The sequence below is a fragment of the Ceratotherium simum genome, chromosome 9 (genome assembly GCF_057802395.1).
Source record: "Ceratotherium simum simum isolate JZ-2026a chromosome 9, ASM5780239v1, whole genome shotgun sequence".
NCBI lineage: Eukaryota > Metazoa > Chordata > Mammalia > Perissodactyla > Rhinocerotidae > Ceratotherium > Ceratotherium simum.
The window spans coordinates 68,292,224-68,314,537 of NC_141908.1; the positions used below are offsets into that span (position 1 = coordinate 68,292,224).

The 22,314-nt window shown below is 43.8% G+C and overlaps 1 protein-coding gene across 3 annotated transcripts in view; it reads right to left on the reverse strand.

The window, feature by feature from the left end:
- STAT1 (signal transducer and activator of transcription 1) overlaps window positions 1-10,522 on the reverse strand; it is a 39,309-nt gene extending 28,787 nt beyond the window's left edge. For 2 of the 3 annotated variants that reach the window (XM_004426741.3, XM_087435502.1), the window contains exons 1-5: window positions 10,366-10,522; window positions 9,891-10,047; window positions 7,007-7,135; window positions 6,113-6,257; window positions 4,490-4,588 (exon numbers count right to left, since the gene is read on the reverse strand). In XM_004426741.3, coding sequence (XP_004426798.1) covers window positions 4,490-4,588; window positions 6,113-6,257; window positions 7,007-7,134 — 372 coding nt within the window. In that variant the 5' untranslated portion in view covers window position 7,135; window positions 9,891-10,047; window positions 10,366-10,522. Of the gene's footprint in view, window positions 1-4,489; window positions 4,589-6,112; window positions 6,258-7,006; window positions 7,136-9,890; window positions 10,048-10,258 lie in introns of all 3 variants that reach the window. The other variant, XM_087435501.1, reaches the window with a different exon arrangement.
- Between the last annotated feature and the right edge of the window lie 11,792 nt (window positions 10,523-22,314).

Genomic DNA, 22,314 nt, shown 5'->3' on the forward strand with positions numbered 1-22,314 from the left:
GCAATAGATGTTAGCTCAGGGCCGGTCTTCCTCAGCAAAAAAAGGATTGGCATGGATGCTAGCTCAGGGCTGATCTTCCTCACAAAAAAGAAAAAAAAAGAAAGAAAGAAAAAAAATTATGAATTAACTCAGGGAGAGCTGATATCTTTACAACGTTGTTTTTAATTCTTATGCTTCTAATGATTTTCTCCTGTCTAACTGCATTGGCCATTACCACCAATACAATGCTAAACAGCAGTGGAAATAGTGGACATCCTTGCCACGGTTCTGACATACTGGTGTTTTCCCAAGTAAGTAAGACACTGTCTCTAGAATTGCGAGATGTATATTTTAATATGCTACGGAGGTATCCATCAATACCTATTTTATTGAACATTTTTTAATCAGGGGTGGGTGCTGGATTTTGTCAGACCTTTTCAGCATCTATGGATATAACCATATACTTTTACTCCTTACATCTATTTATATAATGAATTATAGTCATGATCTATCCTTGTAATCCGGAATAAATCCTACTTGGTCACAATGTATTATTTTCTTAGTTTAAGATTTAATTCTGATCCCCAATATTTTATTCAGAACTTTTACATTGCTACTCATAAGTGAAATTGATCTCTAATTTTCTTTTTTGTTTTATCTCTATTAGGTTTAGGTAATCAGAGTTATTCTTTGTTCTCAGAAAACTCTGGAAGTTTTCCTTCATTTTATACACTCTGGAATAGCAGAAGTTCAAAGCCTCTGAATCATATTTGTGTAAAGTGTATATTACAGGTACATTAAAATGACTGGTATCCCCAGGTGCCGCATGTCACTAAGCGATAAACGGGGCTGCTCTGGCCATTCAGAAGGAGCTGTCACCTTGAGCAGCTCCATAAGCCTTCTTGCTTCTGCAGGGAAATCCTTGCTATTGTCTGCTTCTAAGCCAGCTGGATGTGGATGCCATATCCTGTGGGATCTGGTAACAGCTAGGACACTTCACCCAGACAGAGGGACCAGGCCACTGAAGGACCCTGACTTCCTGGTCCTCCTCTCTACATTGTGGAGGGTTAGTTTATCGAACAACGGATAAACAATAACGGTTGCAGGCATGCAGCTGCACTCCCAGCTACGACATTCCCTTCCGGCCACCACACTGGGAGACACTTGGTGGAAAAACCTGGTGACTGTGCCAGAAGCCTAAGAAAGCTCCTGCTCCAAACTTAAGCAGCAGTCCATGCAAGTCACTACAACCCTCGGTATCCTCTTACTCCTTCCTCTCGCTCCCCACTCCATCCCTCTACTCTACTCCCATCTGCTAAGTGGCTGCTTAGCTGGTACCCTACCGTTAGGTACTTCAAAAATAACAACAATATCACTACGACCACCCCACACTTTTGATTCTGATACTATTCCCAGCCTGAGGCTTTAACTTTTTAACTTTTTGACAAACTAGGAACACTGAAACCACAAGAACATCAAACGTTAAAGTTGGAAGGAAGCTTAGCCATCATCAACTCCCATTTCCTCATTTCACATCTGCACCTCCAGAGACCTTGTCTGGAGGGTTTGAACTAGAGCTCGGTTACTCACATCCCCAGACCAAAGAAAAGTCTTCTGCACAGCTCTTCAAGTGAATGAGCAGCTGTCCAAGTATGAGGATGTGTGAGAGCCACTCAATGGGGGTCATAGTCCCAGTCAGAATGCCTTCCCATTCCACCTCACAGATACAAACACTGAAGAGAGGTTAGGTGACGTCTCTAATGAATGGGTTTTAGAGTCAGACAATTCTAGATTTAAATTCCAAACGTCATTAGCTCTGTGGCCTTGAGCAAGGTACTTGACCTCTAAACCTTGGCTTTCTCATCTGTGAAATGGGGATAAGAACACCTACCTTCAATGATAGTTTTGAAAGTATTTATTCAAATGAAATAATGTTTATCAAGTGTTTAGCACAGGGCCTGAGACACAGGCACTCAACACACGGTAACTATTATTACCCAAGATCATGAAGATGGGACAGCAAAGGGCGCCTAGATCCACTTCACGTCCTTCCCTCCAACCTGAAAGAAATGATCACCACCCCTGTGGTGGACCCTATGCACCTAAATTTTGTCCATACATATAATTAGCTTTTTCACCACAAAAAAAAGAAAGAAAAAAAGCTTAGTGTGCTATAATGGCAGCCGACAAAACACTTATAGTCTACTAAGAAGTGTCTGTGTATAATATAATATTCTCTTAAACACATTTTCTAAAAGCTCTTCTATTAAAACAAACAAGTAATGGGAATAATACTTTCTTATCCCAACATTTCTACAGAATTCTGTGCTCTGTAGCACAGAGCTGACTGTGCTCTGAACTGACTCTGAATTTTGCATGTTTTCAACTTGCTGAATTTCTTGAATCCCCATGTACCTCTCACACAGTTTCAACCATTATCAGTTGATGGACACTCTTGTTTCACCTATATTCTTCCTAGTCCTCTGGCTCCCAAACTGGGTTATTTTGAAGCAAATACCAGACATCACATCATTCCATATATACATACATCAGTGTGAACAGAAGATATATTATTAAAATGTAGTTACCTCAACAAGGGGGAAAATGACAAAGAAGTGTTCCTAAATTTCCCAGCCAGTCATAGGCTGGATAACTTTGGAGAGGAGACACCTACTGTGCCTCTTCCCTCTCCCTGAGATCCCAGACATCCAGGGCCTTCCTTCAAACCCCAAGAAGGCCTTGCTTCCCTTGCTCTCGGCTAGGCAGTCAACTAAACTTCCTCAAAGGTGTTCACTGATAACTCAGCTGTCCTCTGGGAGGCTTAAAATGAACCTCTCCCCAGGTTACCTACATTTTTAAAGGGGAGTCAAAAGCTGACAAGCCTTCAAGACCCAAAGCATCCCCAGGAGATGGGGTTGATCTGGGAGGGCAGAAATCACCTACTCTGCCTCCCAGTGCTGACTCTGGACCTCAGTGCCAAATGTGAGGAGAGAAATGCTTGGGTACCTAGGGGGACAGTTCATTCTTCCGCCCGTCTCTGCTCCTGGCTGTCCTCTCAAGTCTATCTGAGATACAGGAGAGGCCCATTGCGTATTGCTAAGATGAAAATCCCACACAATCAAAATTTCCTGCGAAAATCTCCCAGGGGCATGCCATGTTGAAGACAGGCACACCTCTCTCAGAGGAGACAATACAGCCAGCTTTTCCTCCAATGTTGATCTACACTTTTGTTCACCAGGCTGGGTACCAGAAGAACTAGCCAGCTTGAGTTTAGAATGAATGCACTAAGTATCTTTAAATGGTTAGTGCAACAAGGTGCTTTCAGTGTAACAGGGAGACAGGAACGAAATGCCTGGGGAAGCAGCAGATTCACAAGGACTGGGGCAAATGCTCAGAAAGCGCGCGGAGAATGGCATTTGCCACCACTACTTAAATTCTCCCTCTGTCTCTCACTCTCCCTCCCACCATCTCACAGTTCACCTGTTAGTTATTTGTTAGTGAAATGCACAGAGGGCACATTCCACTGTGTACCCTGGCATTCTCCCCCGCACAGTGGAATGGTCACAGCCAGAACAACCCATACCACAGTGGTTTCACAACTGTCTGCCTGCTGGGTTGTTCCCACCACCCCATCCCTCAAGAAAGAAATGAATAAATGCCATGGCAACTTGAAAAAACTGTTGAACACTGATAGCCAGGAAGGCTGGTATTAGGATTAGTAGAATCATGATCAAAAATCTTGGTACTAGTACAACTGACTCGTTCGCTGCTTGGATGTCTGAGATATTTAACAGGTATCTCAATCCTATTCAAACCAAAGCTCTTGATTTTCCCACCAATCTGTTCTTCTCCAAAACCTACTGCACCCTGCAAAAACCTTACTCCTGCCCCTTCCCTGTCTTCCCCAGCTCAGTAAACAATATCTCCGAGTGACTCAAGTCACAAATCAGAGTCATCCTCCATTTCTCACTTTCTCACACTCCCACGTTTGATCCTTCTATATAAACCCTATTGGTACCATGCCCAAAACACAACCTGAATGTGTCCACTTCTTCTCAGCCTGACTGACCGCACCTCCCCCACGGGCCCCTCCACCTCCTCTTCCTCGGACTGTTGCCAGAGCCCACTAACTGCCTGCCTGCCTCCTCTCCTGCCCCAGCACCTCAGAGAAGCTTCCCGACTCTGATCTGAAGAAACACCCCTATCCCCCAGACACTCCACTACTGTCGACACAGCATCCTGCTTTATGATCTTCACAGTAACGACCACTATCTGAAAGGACTTTGCTTCTGTGTTGTTTCTCTCCCTCACTGGAATGACTCCCATGAGATTAGGGTCCTTTCTTAAAGCCTGGGTCTATAAAATCTCTATATCTGATTTTTCCCACTTCTTGGGGCTATAAGATCAGACAGCTATTCACCACTGCCTTGAACAGAGCCTCAATAATATCTTTTGGATGAATGAATGAACTTTTATTATTATCTTTAGTGTTCAATAAGAAAAAAATTACCTGTTTGAATCTCTGAGCATTTTCCAGGATTTTCCTTTCCTCCTTCAGACAACTACAGATGATCATAGACATCTGTATTGGGTCTTCCTGAAAATTATCCTAGATATGGGTTGTTAAAATAAAAATAAATTACATTTCAGAATGTTTAAACCACTATGTATTATAAATAGAAATGAATTTGTTCATATCCACTGAGAAACTTCATCTTGCATTTACTAAATTCTACATAAGCTATTTTTGGTAAAATCAGAATATTCTTTTCATAAATTATGACCAAAAACTGCTTTATTTAAGTGCAGGTACCTAAATTATTTCTTGACTGAAAAACCAAGTATTTTCAGACATGGTTCCTATAATATTTTTACTTTCATTTCTATTGTTCTTGAGCCCAATTATCTTCAGTTAGGATCCTGAGATAATGCAAATGATACAAAAATTATCCATGTTATTTCTCAATTAATTTTTCTGTTGGTCTCTGTTTTGAATTAGACCAAAGATATTCCTCTCAGTTTTTCTGTTTCCTTGTCAAATCTAGTTTGTAAAATACTGGCAATCATGGCTCTTTATAACAGATATATTCAAGCAAAGTCTGTAGGAGAGCAAATTTCTGTAAAGTTAATGTGACCTCCTCACTCACTAGTATTATAAAATCATAGATACATTCACTGAGGGGAAAAAAAAAGCTTCTAATTACTTAAGTTAAACAGTTTCATTGTGTTGTATGAAGCAAAAAAACAATAGTGCTCACCTCTATTAAAACAGAGAAGTTTCATTAATGCAGAAATAAATATGATAGCCGGGCTTATGGGCTGTTGGGAGTACTTTTCAAGAACTCCTAAAACTTGGTAGCACATTCTCTCCTGCCTGGAACTGCCTTTGACTTTCTCCTCCACGGGAGGGAACTCCACCAGGAGCAAGGCAAGGTGGAGTCTAGGTCCAGTTTACCACCTCACTGTTGGGCCTTAGGGAGCCAAACCTTCCTGGACTTATTCTTCATCTGTAAACCAACGACTTAGACCGGACTCATCACCAAAGTTCCTCTGAGCTTTACCATGTTACTACAGCTCACTGCTCCTAAATGTAACCCTTCAGGGCCGGCCCTGTGGCTTAGCGGTTAAGTGCGCGCGCTCTGCTACTGGCGGCCCGGGTTTGGATCCCAGGTGCGCGCCGACGCACCGCTTCTCCGGCCATGCTGAGGCCACGACCCACATACAGCAACTGGAGGGATGTGCAACTATGACATACAACTATCTACTGGGGCTTTGGAGGGAAAAATAAATAAATAAATAAAATTAAAAAAAAAAATGTAACCCTTCATCTTTGGTTTAAATGTCAACAACTTTTAATAAAACAAGGTTATAGCATCACCTTTCTCTCAGAATTACTGCCACCTGACAGGTGATACACATAAACTTGAAAATTCCTTATGTGTTTACAAAATGAATTGATATTTTATTTTACTTATGCTATAAAATAGTAGCCACATAAAGGGAGTTTATTTATAGTCTCTGTAACTTTTCTAAATATCAGTGAGTGTGTGCTCAATAGTATTTGCTGTATGAAAAAAACTCTCTTATGTAAACGTGGGAACATTTCAACTAAAATGCAAAAACCAGGTCATACCTGAAGATTACGCTTGCTTTTCCTTATGTTATGCTGCAACAAAAAATTATTCTCCAAAGAAAAGCGACTGTATTGATCATCCAGCTGCGATAGGAGGTCGTGAAAACGGATGGTGGCAAATGAAACATCATTGGCAGCATGCTCCCTAGGAGATTTTAAATTACACATTTCATTTAGACACTACTTTAAACAGACAAAACAAACATTGCTTTCTATATTAAAATTATTAAAAATAATTTTAAGTGTTTTCTTAGTTTTTTCCCTTATTTTGAAACTGACATTGCTTTTAGCAGCAGTTTGTGTAACATTTCTATTACATAGAGTTAGCATGAAAGATTTTAGAACTCCGGGATTGTACACAAAACTGTGAATGATAATTATCTCTGGAGGGGAAAAGTCAACAGAGGCCTTCACTTTCTACGTCAAATACTTTCAGAACATTGAAAATTTTTGCAATCAGCAAACAGTAAATTTTAAAAGAGAACACAAAACAGTTTTAAGAGATATCCCCTTAATTTTATTACCTTCTTCGTATTTCTAACCAAGGTTCTGCCATAATTTGGCTTTAATTATTTCTTTTAACTTACTTCTTTCTATAGCCTAGATCCTAACTTGGAAAATAACTGGTATCAGCGTTACCTAACTTGCTTTGGGCATTTAGCAGCACGTACTATAATTAAGTCGACAAAACTTCATAAAAGTATTTAACAATTAATGTATTTAGCTTTGTAAACAGACACGCCATTTTTCAAATCAACACGCTTTTCTGCAACAGATAATCCCAATGGCCACTGATGAGATGCGTCTTCCAGTCAATGCGGCTCCAAGTCACTTAGTCAACAAATTATTGTGAAAGCGCAGAACATCCTCCTCTGTCAAGAGAGTTCTCCTTACCAGTCTTGCTTTTCTAGCCACTGTGCCAGGTACTGTCTGATTTCCATGGGGAAGCTGTCATCATAGAGCTGGTGAACCTGCTCCAGGAACTTGGAGTCAAGCTGCTGAAGCTCATACCACTGGGACATCCTATCGGGAACAGAACACAGAGCATGAATGGAGGCCCACGGCTCCAACGAGAGCACAGCTCGCAGTGAGCTTCTTTTAAACATCCGGCTTAACCCAGAACATAATTTGTCTCTGAAATATATTATTTAAATGGTGTTTACATTCTAAAGCCTGTTTGTTATTCAGTTTTGGGGTCAATACTTTTTTCGTCTCCAGGAAACACATGTTCAGGTCCTTGCTCAAATGTCAACATATCCATGAAGACTTATCTAGCTGCCTTACTTAAACTGCACCTCTCACCCCGGAAAACACTATCCCTCTGTGCTGATGTATTTTTCTCCATAGCACTTACCACCATCTGACCTACCACATATTTTCTTTTTTACTTTGATTACTGTCTGTTTTCCCCACATGAAGGAAAGGATTTGGGGGGGTTTGCTCACTGCTGCATCTCCAGAATAGTGCCCGGCACACAGGAGGTGTTTAATAAATATGCCTTTAAAATGAATCTGCACTTTTATCAAATAAATAAATGGAAAGCATTATTTAATCAGATTTGCTTTAGAACAAATCATAGGAACTCTCAAAAAATTGCTCTCTTACAAATTACAATGCATTTGTAATTTAACTCAAAGAATTTTTTTTTGTGTGTGTGAGGAAGATCAGCCCTGAGCTAACATCCGATGCCAATCCTCCTCTTTGTTTGCTGAGGAAGACTGGCCCCGGGCTAACATCCGTGCCCATCTTCCTCTACTTTATATGGGACGCCGCCACAGCATGGCTTGACAGGCGGTGTGTCGGTGCACGCCCGGGATCTGAACCTGCGAACCCCAGGCTGCCACAGCAGAGCGCCATGCACTTAACCGCTGCGCCACCGGGCTGCCCCCTAACTCAAAGAATTTTAAACAAGTGTTTTATATTTTATGATTCATATATGAAATGATTTTTGTTATATACCTTTTAAAAGAGATATATTTTCTTCTTTGCCTACTGCAAACAATAAATTCAGCACAAAAAGTCTTAAATTTCAATAATAATTTTTAAAGGTTGAAACAGCATTGTTAAACGTAATTTGAAAGGATAAAGTAATACTATCTCTTTAGATAACTATAAGTCAATTTTTACATTGTAGTTCCGAAGATAAAAAAACAAAAATGTGATTTAAGGAAGTCCTAAACATCCATTAGGAAAATGAAGAGCCTCCCGTCACCATAGCGTAACTCAGGATTTGCATCAACGCAAGGCTGGCAATATTCACTGCAGACATAAGTGAATCTTGTCCTACCAGGCCTCTGAGGAAGGGCTCTGGATTTGCAAGCATGGCATGGAAGTGGGTGTGCACACTTGCCGGCGAGCACACATATGCAGGCATAAAGTCATGTCTACTCCACAAATTTCCTTCCAAAGGAGGGTAAGGATGTGGTGGGACTATAAAGCTAGTGACCATCACAAATACGAGTAGAAATGGACCCAAGCCCACCCCGTTGGCACACTTGCTGTAGAAATTTGATGTTTCACTTCAAATTTATTTCACCGGAGTGGAAGACTCCAAATCTGCGGCTCTCTCCCTCCCTGCTAGGTGCCTGATAAAGATGTGCCTAAAACAAATATGCTGACCAGAGTATCAGCCAGCGGGGCTGCAACACCTCTTGTTAGGTGAGTGACCTCAGGTGACACACTTCCCTATTGAGAGTAGATGAGCACAGACACGGTGCCTGGCACAGAGCAGGTGATAATAAACTCATGTTAACAAATCCAGAATCCACCTATCTTCTCACAAAACCAGTGAGTGGCATGACCGCCCCTAATCACCTGGCTCAAATCCCAAACTTAGGGTTGACTCCTTCCTCTCCAGTCCCAAGACCTCCTACCTCTCTGCCTCCAACACTATTTCCCAATCCAGCCCCTGCTGCACACAGGTTGGACCACATCACTCTCTTGCTCAAATCATTTGCCAATTCCTGGGCTGATTTCCACCCTGATCCCATTTTCATCCATCAACAAAGCAACCCAGTCACCAAACTATCTATGGTTTTTCGGCTATGCCCAACATTTCTGCTTTGCTCCAGCTGTCACTCACCCTGAAAACAGCCTCCCCATAAATTTCTGCCTCTCTAAATCTTACCAGCATTCAAAGGTAGGGACAAATGCCTCTTCTTCCATAAAGCTGTCAGAAGCTCACCGAGAGACAATTAAGCTCTCTTTGACCTGTGCCTCATTGCTATTACAGCATCAGTCCCCATCTTCCTTAGAAAGCTCTATGATATCTCCCCTGCACGATGTAAGCTCCAGAGTTGCCAGGACCATACATTTTTTTAAACATCCTCTGCACCTTGGACAGTGTCCTGCACATAGTATGTACTCAATAATAGTTCGTTGAATTGAAATCTAATATATTGCAAATTGAATTAAAAAGTAAAGGGCAAACAACATTATGGTTCAACTTTGAGTCCTGCATCCTCATGAAGCAATGGTTGCATATTAGATTGTGCTGGAGGCTCAAGTCTTGTTTCTGTCTCCTAAAAGCAACCTCTCCAACTGATACAAACAACATCCAAAGCACAATCAACCACCACCTACATATTTACCCCCAACTCTTCGGTACTACTCAGAATTTTTCTTTAAAGACTAATTATATTATTTGGGGGTTTGCAAGAACTAAATATCACTTCTATATTCCAGGAACACACTAAGCTCCTTCATCCTTAAACACAGATATATAATTAAGTTCCAAAGCCATGCACTCATTCATTCATTTCCACGAACATTTACTGACCTGTCACCTTGTGCCCCAGCGAAGGGCTGGGGTTTCAACCCAAGCAGGAGCTACACACAGCACGTCAGACGCCAACACTGTTAGGTTTGCATGCACAGGGCGCCAGCGCCTAACCTTGATAGCTCTCTGGAGGTGGCACACCGCAAACGAAAACTTTCTGCGGAAAGAAAAAACGTGACTGTGGTGGCAAGGGGCGGGAAGGTGGGAAAAGTGAGGGTAAACGGGGAGGTGCAATGTTTTTTGGCGACAAATTCTGTTTTGCAAGACATTTTTACCGCCAGAGCACGACAGGCAGGGGCAGCCGTGCCATCACGGCGGACAGCACCTGGGATATTCGGGACGCGTTCTTTCCGGGACGACGGACTCACCTGTCAGCACTGCAGGCCGGTCCTCACCCGGCGTCCGGCTGCCCGGCCCCCACGACGCCGGCCTCGGCGCGCCCCACCCAGGCACCCGGAACCCCACGGCCACTCACTCTGCGCGCCCGATCGGGCAGGGTGGGCAGGGGCGCGGCGGTGCTGCCTCTCCCGGGGGGGCGCTGGGTCGCCTCTGCTCCGTCTGGGGTCTGACAGGGGTCGTCTGGGCGCGGCCGGGCCCCTCCGCAGCGGACTCGGCGCAGGAAAGGGAAAGTACCAGCGGGAGAAAAGGCCGCGCCCGGCGCCCCGCCTCCTTCCGCCTCCGCCAATCACCGGGCGGCTGCCGCGCTCGGCCAATCGGACGCGGCTGTTCCGCGGGCGCGCCGCCTCCCCCCGGGGACCGGGACGCAGCCAACCCGCTAGCTCCTTCCATAGCCTTCCGGCAGAGTCCCCACGTGGGTGACGTGAAGTTCATCTTTGTGTTGCAACTTGGCGGACTGGCGGTTATGTTTACATATTTTAGAGAACGACTAAAAGGAAGTTCTTTGTTTGCAGAGGCCCATACTTGGGGATGCCTGGATTAGCCCCATATTTGAGAACCCGAGGCAGAGGACACAGGTGGGCACGTTGTCATTCTAGAAGCTTAGCTTGGCAGCTGATCTCCATGTTGCTAAATTCAGTGGACGCTTTCTGTGCTCACTTTACTTGACCGCTCAGAAACATTTGGCACAGTTGACCCTCCATCCTTTAACACTTCTTCCTTGGCCATGATGACGACACATCCTCTTTGCTTCTTCCTACCTCTTCGGCGTTCTTGCTCCGACTCTGCTCCACCTCCACTACCAAACCGTTCAATGTTAAGTGTTGTCCGAGTCCAGATCTTGGTCTGCTTTTCCTACACTTCTCACGCAGACCTGTGATGACCTTACCCACAGCTTCAATTTCCTTCTATATTGGGAGAGCTTCCACATGTGTATCCTGTCCACACCTCTCCTCCGAGCTCCACACCCACGTGTACAGCCCCCACTTGACTCTCCACTGGATGTCTGGTAAGCTCCCCAAACTAGTTATGTTCAGAACCAACTCATCATCTTTCTCCTCAAATCTGCCCTTTTGCTAGAAATGGCACATACCAGAAAACTAAGAGTCATCTTTCAAATTGCCTTCTCACCCGTACACCTGGTCCTCAAGCCTTGTTGATTCTTCCTCCTAAATATTTCACAAGTCTCATCTCTTCTCTCCATCTCTTATGCCACCCCCCCACCACCCCTTTTTCTCTCATTTGGATTATTGCAGGAGATTCCCAATGGCTGCCTCACTTCAGCTCTCAACTCCCTTTCAGTCCATTCTCCATACAGCAGTTTGAGTGATTTTTTTTTTTCCTAATTGCAAAGCAAATCATGTGTTTGCCTTGAAACCTCCTATGATGGTTTTTCTTAAAAATCCAAATTTCTTAAGATAGCCCACAAAGCCCTGGTTCCCTATCACTTTCTCCATCCCCATCTCGTGCCACTCTTTTCTCTCCTTACTTCAGCATTTTTGTTCTTCAAATAAGCCAAGCTCTTTCCCCACACTCGGGGCCTTCTCACCAGCAGTTCTCCATTTGGAAAGCCCCTTGACCAACAATCTACCTCCCCCAACTTGTTTGCTGGCTAACTCATCTTTTATGTGTTAGCTAAAATCTCAGCTTAAAGGTCACTTCCCCAGGTAGGCATCCCCAAGGCCAGCCTAGACCTGATCTTGGAATGTACACCCATAAAATCAATTGGTTCCTTCAAGTAGATGGAACTCGAATCAAGCCTTGAATAATAAGGCAACTTTGCATAGGAAAAGGATCTAAATAATTTCCCAGGGATATGCTTATATGAGTGTCTGTCATAGTTTTTTCTCTTCCCACGTCAATACACTCCTTCTTGTTGTCACATATTCACCCTCACAAAGCCAGTACTGAACTGGTGTTAGCAATGACCCTTGGTACCAGAGTAGCAACCTTCTGTGAAAAGAGATGTTAGGCCACCAGAAAAGAGCCCTTCTCCTCTTACTCACCTGCACTAAGGGCCGAGACAATGTTTGAGAAAAGCTGACTTGAGGAAGGGTAGATAATATGTTAAAAAATTTGTTTTCTGGTACGGTAAAACTTGCACAGAGACTAGCTTCAATACTGATGGGGGAATGAACTAATCTTAACAACTACAAATAGGATGTTTCTCTTGAGCTCTCCACATTCTGATTGTCATCAAGTTCGAATGGATGCTCCCTTCCGTATGCCTTGATCCTCGTGAGTTTTACCATCATTGGCAATACCCTACTGTATACCTTCATCACTTCAGAACTGGAATGCTACAATAGACACCAGGTAAACTACCTTCTTCCCGTCCCTTCCCCCTCCACTATATTTGCCAAAATAAATTCTCTAAAACACCACATTTGTACAATCATTCCCTTCCCAAAGTCTTGACAACTCTCATTGCATTTATGATAAACACAAACTTTGTCTGCTAGTCTGGATCCTCCACAGAACGTCCCTACCTTTCTTTCCAGCCTTGTCTCCCATTGTCCCATTACCCAACTAAACTCTCCCCCCATGCTTTTAATTTTCCTGTTTCTGCCCCTTTGCACATTCTCTTGGCAAGCATTGTACATAGGAAATGGCAAGTCCTGCCTTCTACTCCCTTCACTTATCAAATCCTTACCCAACTTCTAAAACCATGCCCAAATCCTCTAGTCTCCTTCTGGAACCACCTCAACCTGTGGTGATCAATCTGGTCTCTGAAATAATATGATATATAAATGCCTCTATTTAAGTTGACAATCACCACACACTCCCTTACATTATGGTTTTTGAAGTGTCCAAATCTTATCCCTCCAAGATTCTAAGTTCCTGGAAGACAAACTATATTTTATAAGTGTGACTGTTGAACATACTGACTGCTTAAAGGGCAACCAAATCAAAAACCAAACCAAACAAAAAAACTAGAGATCCAGAAATGACAGAGCCAAATGCATGATGGCCCCCTTAGAGCAGCCAGCTATATCTCTATACCAACAAGTGTTAACTTTGCAAAAGACACAAACCGAGAAAAAATAGCTAATACCACGTCTGGTAGATTGTATTATTTTTCACATTTTTTCTTTCCCTTCCCACTCCTTGCCGTGGCTTACCAAGAGTGGCGTGTCCCTCCCCGTGCACTGACTCTGATCTTGGCCGTGTGACTTGCTCTGACTGATGGAATGTGAGATGTGATGTACCCTCCAGCTGACCTAAGACTCCATATGCTCTGTGTGATGGGCTTGTCCTTGTGCACTCCAGCCCTGTGCTAGGAGCCGCGGTCAAGCAGCCACTGCTCCTCCAGCCTGAGTCCTGGAAGGAGAGATGTGTGGAGCACCCTTGAACCTGCCACCTGGGGCAGAACTGCCACACCCCACCCACACACCCATGAGTGAGACGTATTTGTTTGTTGTCATTGTTATAAGTCACTGAGTTTTGTTTTGTTTTGTTTTTTGCCACTGAAATAGCTGACTAATTCATAGATGACAGAATCAAAATTCTAAATTATCTTAGGCTAGAATGCTGCTGGGCTGAAACCAACTGGATAAAACTTAAAACAGCAAATGCAAATACCTGTATTGGGTTTAAAAAAAAATCAAAAACAAATGATAGGGTAGTCTTTGTTGCCAGGGCCCAACTTCTGAATACTTCTCAACACTGCATCTAGTTACTCACTAGCAATCAATCAGAAAGGCAGGTAAGGTGAAACTTGCTATTTGCCATCCTTCAACTGGTGTATATTCAAAGGAGAGTCAAGGATGGCGTGGCGTCTAGAAACCACATTTTATGAGTAATTGAAGGCACTGGAGTAACTCATAAATTCACATGATGTTACAGTGGAAAGACTTAGAAACCCAGACTTCCCATTTGGAGCAATTTATTTTTGCTGGGAGAAAAGACAGTATCATTCCTATTCTTCATTCATCCTTTTATTCCCAATCACCCAGTTGTATTTATTTAATTATATTTATAACTAGAAATATAAATATAAAGAATACAATGCAGCCAACAAGTCAAAGCAAAAAGATAGATATTATCAGTTACATAATTCTCTTTACAAGAAATTAGGAAGGATCTCCTGGTAGATTGTTTTCAATAACGGCCACATTATTCCCTTCCCTGTATTCACACGCTTTTGCAATGTGACTCTGTGGCTCCTTCCAGTAAAAGATGAGGACTATTTCCCCACTCCTTGAATCTGGGCTGGCTTGTGACTTGCTTTGACCAATATTACGCAGCGGACGTGACACTGTCATTCTGAGCCTAGGCCTCCGGGAGCCTTACATACTCCACTCCCAGAGCCCTGCCCTGCTTCTGTGGCGAGTCAGACTAGCCCACTGCAGGATGAGAGAGCACGCAAACCATAGCTGAGTCGAGGAGCTGTCAGGGCTTAGGCCTCAGACTTGTGAGAGAGCCCAGGCAAGATGAGACAGCCTGACCCAGATGAGCAGAACTGCGCAGCCACCTTGGAGTCACAAGCAATGATAAATGGTTGTTGTCTTACCCCCACTGAGTTTTGGGGGTAGTTTGGTTTGTTATGGAGCAATATAGATCACTGATACAGATCTCATAGGGGGAAGCAAAGCATCCTACTACTGAATCTAAAACAAAATTTCTCAAGTGGTACAGGCTGGTTGGCCTCCCCACACCATGAATATTTTCCTTGGGGTCTCCCATCCCTGAGTAACGCACTATCCTCTATGTCTTTACTGCATCCCCATGAAAAACTTACTAGCTGTGTGTTCTGTCTTTACGGCCTTGGTCTGTTTTAAAACAGCAGCTCAAATTTGATGAAAAAATTCATAGTAATATGTTTAAAGACTTACCCCCTCCTCCCAGCAACCATATTGCACTTTAGACATATTTTTCTAATGTTGGTAGTCATGTTGGTAATCTAAATATCTAACAGTAGGAATTACAGTTAATCAGTGGAAGCCATATTTGTTAATCTGTAATATAATGGAATTGAAATAAAGGATTTCTAAAATTCCCTGCAGTTCTCTGGATTTTTGATATTCACATGATACAATATCAGAGTTATGCTTTCAAAGACTATTTAGTTACATCCGAAAATACCCACTTATGAAATTAAATTAAAATGCAGGATAGAAAACACAGTGTATCCTATTCCTGTAAGAATATATAGAAATGTAAATACTAAATGGAAACACATTCAGACAGAGAAAAAGAGAAAGAGGGAGAGAAGGAGGGAGGGAAAATATTTGAAAATTTTAATGTTTCTGGTTGGTGGGTTACTTCTCTATAATTTTCTTTTTTTTCCCCCAAAATGTCTGCAACGAGCACTATTACATTCGTAGTGCAAACACCCTCACGAACACTTTTTGAAATGCAGTGCTTTCAAAAGAGCAGCCCACGCTGGTGAGGATGGGGACACGCCAGCAGGGGCGGGTGGTGAGGCTGTTTGGAAGTTTTCCAAAACAGCCGCCGCGCGCGGCGGGAGGGACGCGGCAGCTCAGAAGAGCCGCCCCACGTGCTTTCGGGGAAATAGCCGGGGAGCGAGAAGGAGCAGGATTGAGAGGAAACCGAAAAGCGAAAGCAGAGACGGAGGGAGCAGTGCGCAGGCGCGGCCCGGGGCTTTCCCGCTGGCTGCCCGCCTGGCCGGTGGTTCCTTCCCGCAGTCTACGTGGGGGAGGGATCCGCACGCTCGCCGCTGGACGACCGGCGGCTGCCCGGTGCTGCGGGCTGAGTCCAGAGCTGTGACTGTGGACAAGATGAAGGGTGGAGGCGGGGGTGTGTGCCCTTGACTTGAGAGGGAGCGATGGCAACATTTTCTAACTGCTTAAGGTGCTGGAAACCTATCCATCCCACTTCCATCTTTTCTTTCTTCCCTTGGCCTGGAGCCATCACTGTTTCCTCCCTCTCTTCTCTGTCTACACAATCTGCACGAGAACTCAAGTTTTATTGGTTTTTCAAGCTCTGACCCTCACCGTGCTGGTGTGGCTGACCTTAAACCAGAGATGAAGGAGGGGGGCTGGCTTTCTTTAGCTGTCCTTTAGCTAGATCTGCAAAGGGGTTTTCCTCGTTCTCCTGGGGTCTTCTCGCCCCCTGCCTTCTCCCTTAAGGTGATGATAAAAGAAAGAGATAAGAAAGAGGCCAGAGTCCATTAAGGATTATCCTGACCACCTCAAGGCCGAACTATGGGCAGAAATAAAAAATTCCATTTTAACCTTGACTGTCACCAGATGGCCAGAGAACAATGCAGTAGGCTTTCCCTGCAGTTAGGACATTTAGAAAACCCTGGGCACCAGATACACTGTCCCTGGAAAGGGCGACCACTCAGAATTGGACCCAGACTTAACTTGGCACACTCTGCACCTCTTGCCTTTAAAACCAGCCACCCCAAGACCGAGGTGGGGCTCACCTATCAACTTTCCGGTTAAGGGGTACTTCCCATGTTTGCAAACCTTTAATAAAGCCTCTCTTTTTTTAAAACTTACCTTTGCCTCTTAAAGCTGCTCATTTTGGTTATCAGTGATTATACCAGAGGGAGTGGAGAATGGTTTAGTCACTGGACCATGATTTCAAAAGTTGGGCAGGCCCAGGAAAAATAGTTTTGGCCCTGCCTATCTGTGTGATTGATCAGATGGTTCTGGGAGGCACAGATGGCGTTTCTTTGGGTCTCACTCAGCTACTCTTAAAGGATTCTACAGACTTAGGGTGACCTAGGGACCAACCTAGGACCTCCAGTGTGTGAGGGGTCCTATCTTACTGGACCACAGCCTCTGGCCTCCTGTGCGAGTGAGCACCAGCCCCCATGGCTGTAACAAACAGGCCCTCGAGTGTACTTGACATAATTCCCACAATGCTAATGGACGCTTATTTTCCCATTAGAAGGAGAGGACAGGACCAGCTGTAGAATTTGCAGGGCCTAGTGCAAAACGAAAATATGCGGCCCGTTATTCAAAACTTATTAAGAATTTCAAAAAAGCAACAGCAGAACATTAAACAAGCATGGAGCCCTTCTGAGGGCTCCACCCTGTGCAACCGCACAGTTTGCACACTCATGAAGTCCCTGTAGGGGAATTGGGGGGAGGGGGAATTTCTTCCATAGAAACCTTATGTATTTACGTAAAAGAAATGAGAACTTAGATGTCGTGAAGAAACAAATTATACCTCCACCTCTTCCTAGAGCACTTCCAATAAAATCCAGAGCCTTCAGCTTTCCCTGTAGAGCCCTATATGATCCGGTTTTGCTCGCCTGTTACCCATCTTGTCCCACTCTCTCTATGCTTCACTATGCTCTCCCCATGGCCTCTTTCTATTACTCAAATATTCTGAGCTTTTACCAGCCTGAGTCCTAAGGATATACTGTTCTTTGAGGATGTTGTTTTCCTGGCTGTGTTCATGGACTTGTTACTTCTCATTCTTTATGTCTCAGCTCAGATATCATCTCCTCAGAGAGACCTTCATTCATCTCTTCTCCTAGTTGCTCTATATCACATTTGTATTCTTCATAGCACTTATTAAATCTGTCTTTTATAATTTGCTTGTCTGTTTTCACCTCTCCTCACAACAGGAGGGACTTTGTACTGTGTTACAGCCTCCGTCTCATCCGGGTTCCACGAGTGAATTAAGCCTCACGCCCTGAGGCATCTGTGTATAAATTACTTTCTCTCCTATGGATCTGGAATGGCACTATGTACCATGCTTTGGGGGAACTAAGACAATAGTCAAGCAAATCACCTTCTGTGTCTTGTGGTTCGGATGGAAAGCCCTGGCTGAGAAAGGCCATGCCTGATACAGGGTAGTCCTCAATAATATTTTTTGAATGAGTGAATAACATCACTGACTAACACTGGGATCAGGAATCCCAGCTTAATTCAACCATTCAGACCTCAGCACTGGCTCTAGGCCTATTGAGCTAGAATATGGTGTATTCTTAAAAACTCCCCCAAAGGATTTCTTTTTTTGGTGAGGAAGATGGGCCCTGAGCTAACATGTTTTACCAATCTTCTTCTTTTTTTTTGCTGAGGAAGATTAGCTCTGAGCTAATGTCTGTGCCAGTCTTCCTCTATTTTTTTGTATAGGGGACGCCACCACAGTGTGGCTTGATGAGCAGTGCGTAGGTCTGCGCCCGAGATCGGAACCGGCAAACCCCAGGCCACTGAAGTGGAGCACGTGGACTTCACCACTACACCACCGGGCAGGTCCCTTCCCTAAAGCATTTTAATGAGAGCTCCTCCACACCCCCACCAACCTCTCTCCCGTCTCTACCTGTCTAGATGGCCGTAGGGGTCTTCCCATGGGAGGCAGTTGGTGAGACGTCTAAGTGCATGACTGCCAAGCTGAATGTAAGGGAGTGTTGCAGACGACTTTTGCCAGGGGCAGGAGTGTAATGAAGGGGGAGTTAAGGGGAAATTTCAGGAACACTTGGTTCATCTGTGGGTCAGCAGATGTCTGGGTTGTTTGAGACACAAGATACTTAAATTAAAGGGATGTTAGAGTGACCTAATAATCCAACAGTATAATTACAGAGCATTTCTACAGAGTCTGGAATTAAGAGTTAGGAGAAGTAGAAGGGAAGTCCCATGTTGTTTGAGCAATAGCAAGCTTGTTTTGGTTAATCAGTTTGAAGTCTAATATTGGGGACTGTTCCATGATTTTAGAGTTTGAAGGCATTATAAAGGGAATTCTAGCTTAGTCTTGCAGGCAGACCAAGGAGCAAAGGAAAGAAAGGAACTAATTACTGTCCTCTCTGTGTTCAAATCATTAACAAATATTTATTAAGGCATGATGTGACCTGAGCCATACATGTGTGCACGTGTGTGTGTGTGTGTGTGTGTGTGTGGCAGGAAGGCTCTCCAGAGCCTGAAGGATGTGTGAATGTTATCCAGGTGAGAGGGTAGATGGGATGGGGTTGTAGAATTGAGGGAGGTGAGAGCGAGCATGGGTCATAAAGAAACTGAAAGTAGTTCAGTCAGTCTTGTGTATGTGTGTTTTGGAGGATGAGAAGCCATTGTTGGGGAGAAGGGATGAGAGATTAGTTGAAGACTAAGAAGAGAATAAATAATGTATGACTTTGGAAAGATCTGTTGAGAATTACGGTCTTCTTCCAGAGCTGGGCTTCTTAACTATTTTTTGTGCTATGGACCCCTTTGGCAGTCTCATGAAAACTACCTTCAAAGAATAATGTTTTTAGTTGAATAAAATAAAATACATAAGATTAAAAAGGAAACCAATTACATTGAAATGCAGATACCAAAATATTAAAACCAGCTTTCTGATATAGTAATATACTAAGTGCTTCTTTATTGATGGCTTTTTTTTTTTTTTTTTGTGAGGGAGATCAGCCCTGAGCTAACGTCCGATGCTAATCCTCCTCTTTTTGCAGAGGAAGATTGGCCCTGGGCTAATATCCGTGCCCATCTTCCTCGACTTTACATGGAGTGCTGCCACAGCATGGTGTGACAAGTGGTACATCGGTGCACACCCAGGATCTGAACCTGCGAACCCCAGGCCACCGCAGTGGAGTGCGCACACTTAACCACTAGCACCACCGGGCCTCTATTGGTGGCTTTAAGTAAGGTTTAGCAGTGAGTCTGATGAATACAATTTCAAAACTGTGGTTAGCATAAGCAATATTCTGAGATAACGGTAACAACTGTAATGTGACAAAAACGTGGATTAGGTTAGGGTTTGTTGCCTTTTTTCCTAATTGAAGGAAATTCTTTTTCAGTTAGAAGTTTGTGGAAATAAGTTTTGCCATCCAAATTCATGAGCCTCCAGAATTCTGTCCATACTCTCCAGGTAAGAGCTGTTAATCCAGAGCATTGTGAGCCATGAGAAGATTTTAAGCAGGGAGTGAAATTATCTAATTTATTTTAAATAGAGCCCTCTGTCTCTATAGGAAGCTGCATGGAACTGTTTGTTGTATGTACTGTAAGGATGTTGCAGAGAATGTCCTTCATCCTGTTTTTATAGTGTCCTGTTTGTGAGGACCCTGGTGGAAATGTTCTATGACTTACAGTGGTGGTTACACAACTGTAAGGGTTTGTCAGAAAAGGATGAATTTTACTGTATGTAAATTATATTTCAATAAGCCAGACTTTAAAAAATGCTATCAGTTAAATTAATCAATGCTCACAGTCAATATGAAAAAAGAAAAAAAGACTTTATGTCAGAAATTGGAGCGTGTGCACACAGATGCCAGTTTGCTGAGTCTGGAATATAATTATGTGTTGTTAGAGCACAGGGCTAGGATGGTTTGACCCTAATTCTCTTCCTTCTACCACAAGGAGTGCGTGGGCCTCTTGAACCACAGGAGGTAAAGAAAAATCTCTTGGGTTTGCCAGAGTTGTACTCATTCTTTATGGTTCTTTGGGGTACCTTCCTTGCTACCTTAAGACTTTGAGGAAATACACTGGCAGCTGCCTTCCCTCTGCATTTATTCTAGATAAAGACATTGATATTCAGTACAATTGGTCAAAGTGAGTCTTTACATTAAAAAGAATTTGGAAAGGGATTAGCAAAAGGGACATCTGTGATTGGTCTGGGATGGGTGAGGGGAGAAGTGCAAATGTGATTAATATTTTGAAAATCTACATTTTGTTTTATTAAATGCTGCTGATTTGCTACTAGTTGGCAGAAAAAAGATATTCTGGGGTATAGTTGATGAGATTGGTAGGATGGAATCTCTCTAAGGGAGAAGGGAGGTTATATTAAAACCTTTTTTCTCTTTGAACTCTTTTCCATCAAACATTAGCCTCTCTGTTTGGCTTGCCTGGGGGACAGGAGATGGGTGGAAGAAGCTAGAAAGGAGGACTCCAGAGGGGACTGTCATCTCTGACTCTGCAGTCAGGGCTCACCTTGGACACCAGCCTCAGGATTTTTCTGCAGTAGGTCATGGCAGATGCCTCGGTATTGTGACTTCCTCACCTGGCTCAGCAGCTTCCCTAGGGCCTGGCAGACATTAGAGAGCTCCCCAGGTCCTAGGCATTGGGGATCTTACACTATTAGTAGGACAGCAGCTGGGCAATGGCACCACTAAGGATCCAGTTGGAGTGAGGCAAGGATCATATGACCACCTGGTAGACCACCTCCGCTCCCCCATCACCAGAGAAAACTGAAGGGATGGAACTTTTCCTCATCCTAAACCCTTGTCCCCAGGCTCAAGTTGGATTCATGGGGCCAAAGACTATTAGAGCTGGAAAGAACCACAGGGCCCTCCTAGTCCAACATCTTTTAGAGATGAAGAACATGCAACACAAGGATTAAAGCACTCACCCGAGGCCAGTGCTGTTATTCTCTTCCCAGTCATCACTTCATGAGATTTTTACCCATGCATCTGCTTTCAATGCCCATAATCTCAGTGTGATTTGGCCAAGATACCACCAGGAGTGACTCTGGAGCCCTCTCTCGAACAAGAGGCGTCCTTGGCAGTGGTACCAGCAGCTGTGAACCCCAAAGTTGGGACGATGTTGACATGGCAATCAAGAGGCTTCATAATTCACCCCTGGACACCCTGTGAATTGCTGCTGTTAATGCCCCCTCATTACTTCCTTCTTATGTCTAGTGTGATGATTCTTACCTGCGAGAACTCAGGACACTGGCTTATTTGGCTTTTCCCTCAGGCTTTCCTGCTGGGTTTTTTTTTGTGTGTGTGTGTGTGTGTGTGAGGAAGATCAGCCCTGAGCTAATATCTGTTGCCAATCCTCCTCTTTTTGCTGAGGAAGATTGGCCCTGGGCTAACATCCGTGCCCATCTTCCTCTACTTTATATGTGGGACGCCTGCCACAGCATGGCTTCATAAGCGGTGCGTAGGTCCGCACCCAGGGTTCTGAACCTGCGAACCCCAGGCCACTGAAGTGGAGCATGTGAATTTAACCACTACGCCACTGGGCCAGCCCCCTTCCTGCTGGTTTTTGAATAATGTAGGTATGATTTTGTTATTCCTGATCTATTCTGAAATCTTAACACTTAAACCTTCCAGAGCCAAATTGTAAGTAACACGTGAGAAACAAAATCAGAAATGAAACAAATACATACAAACGAGTCTTTT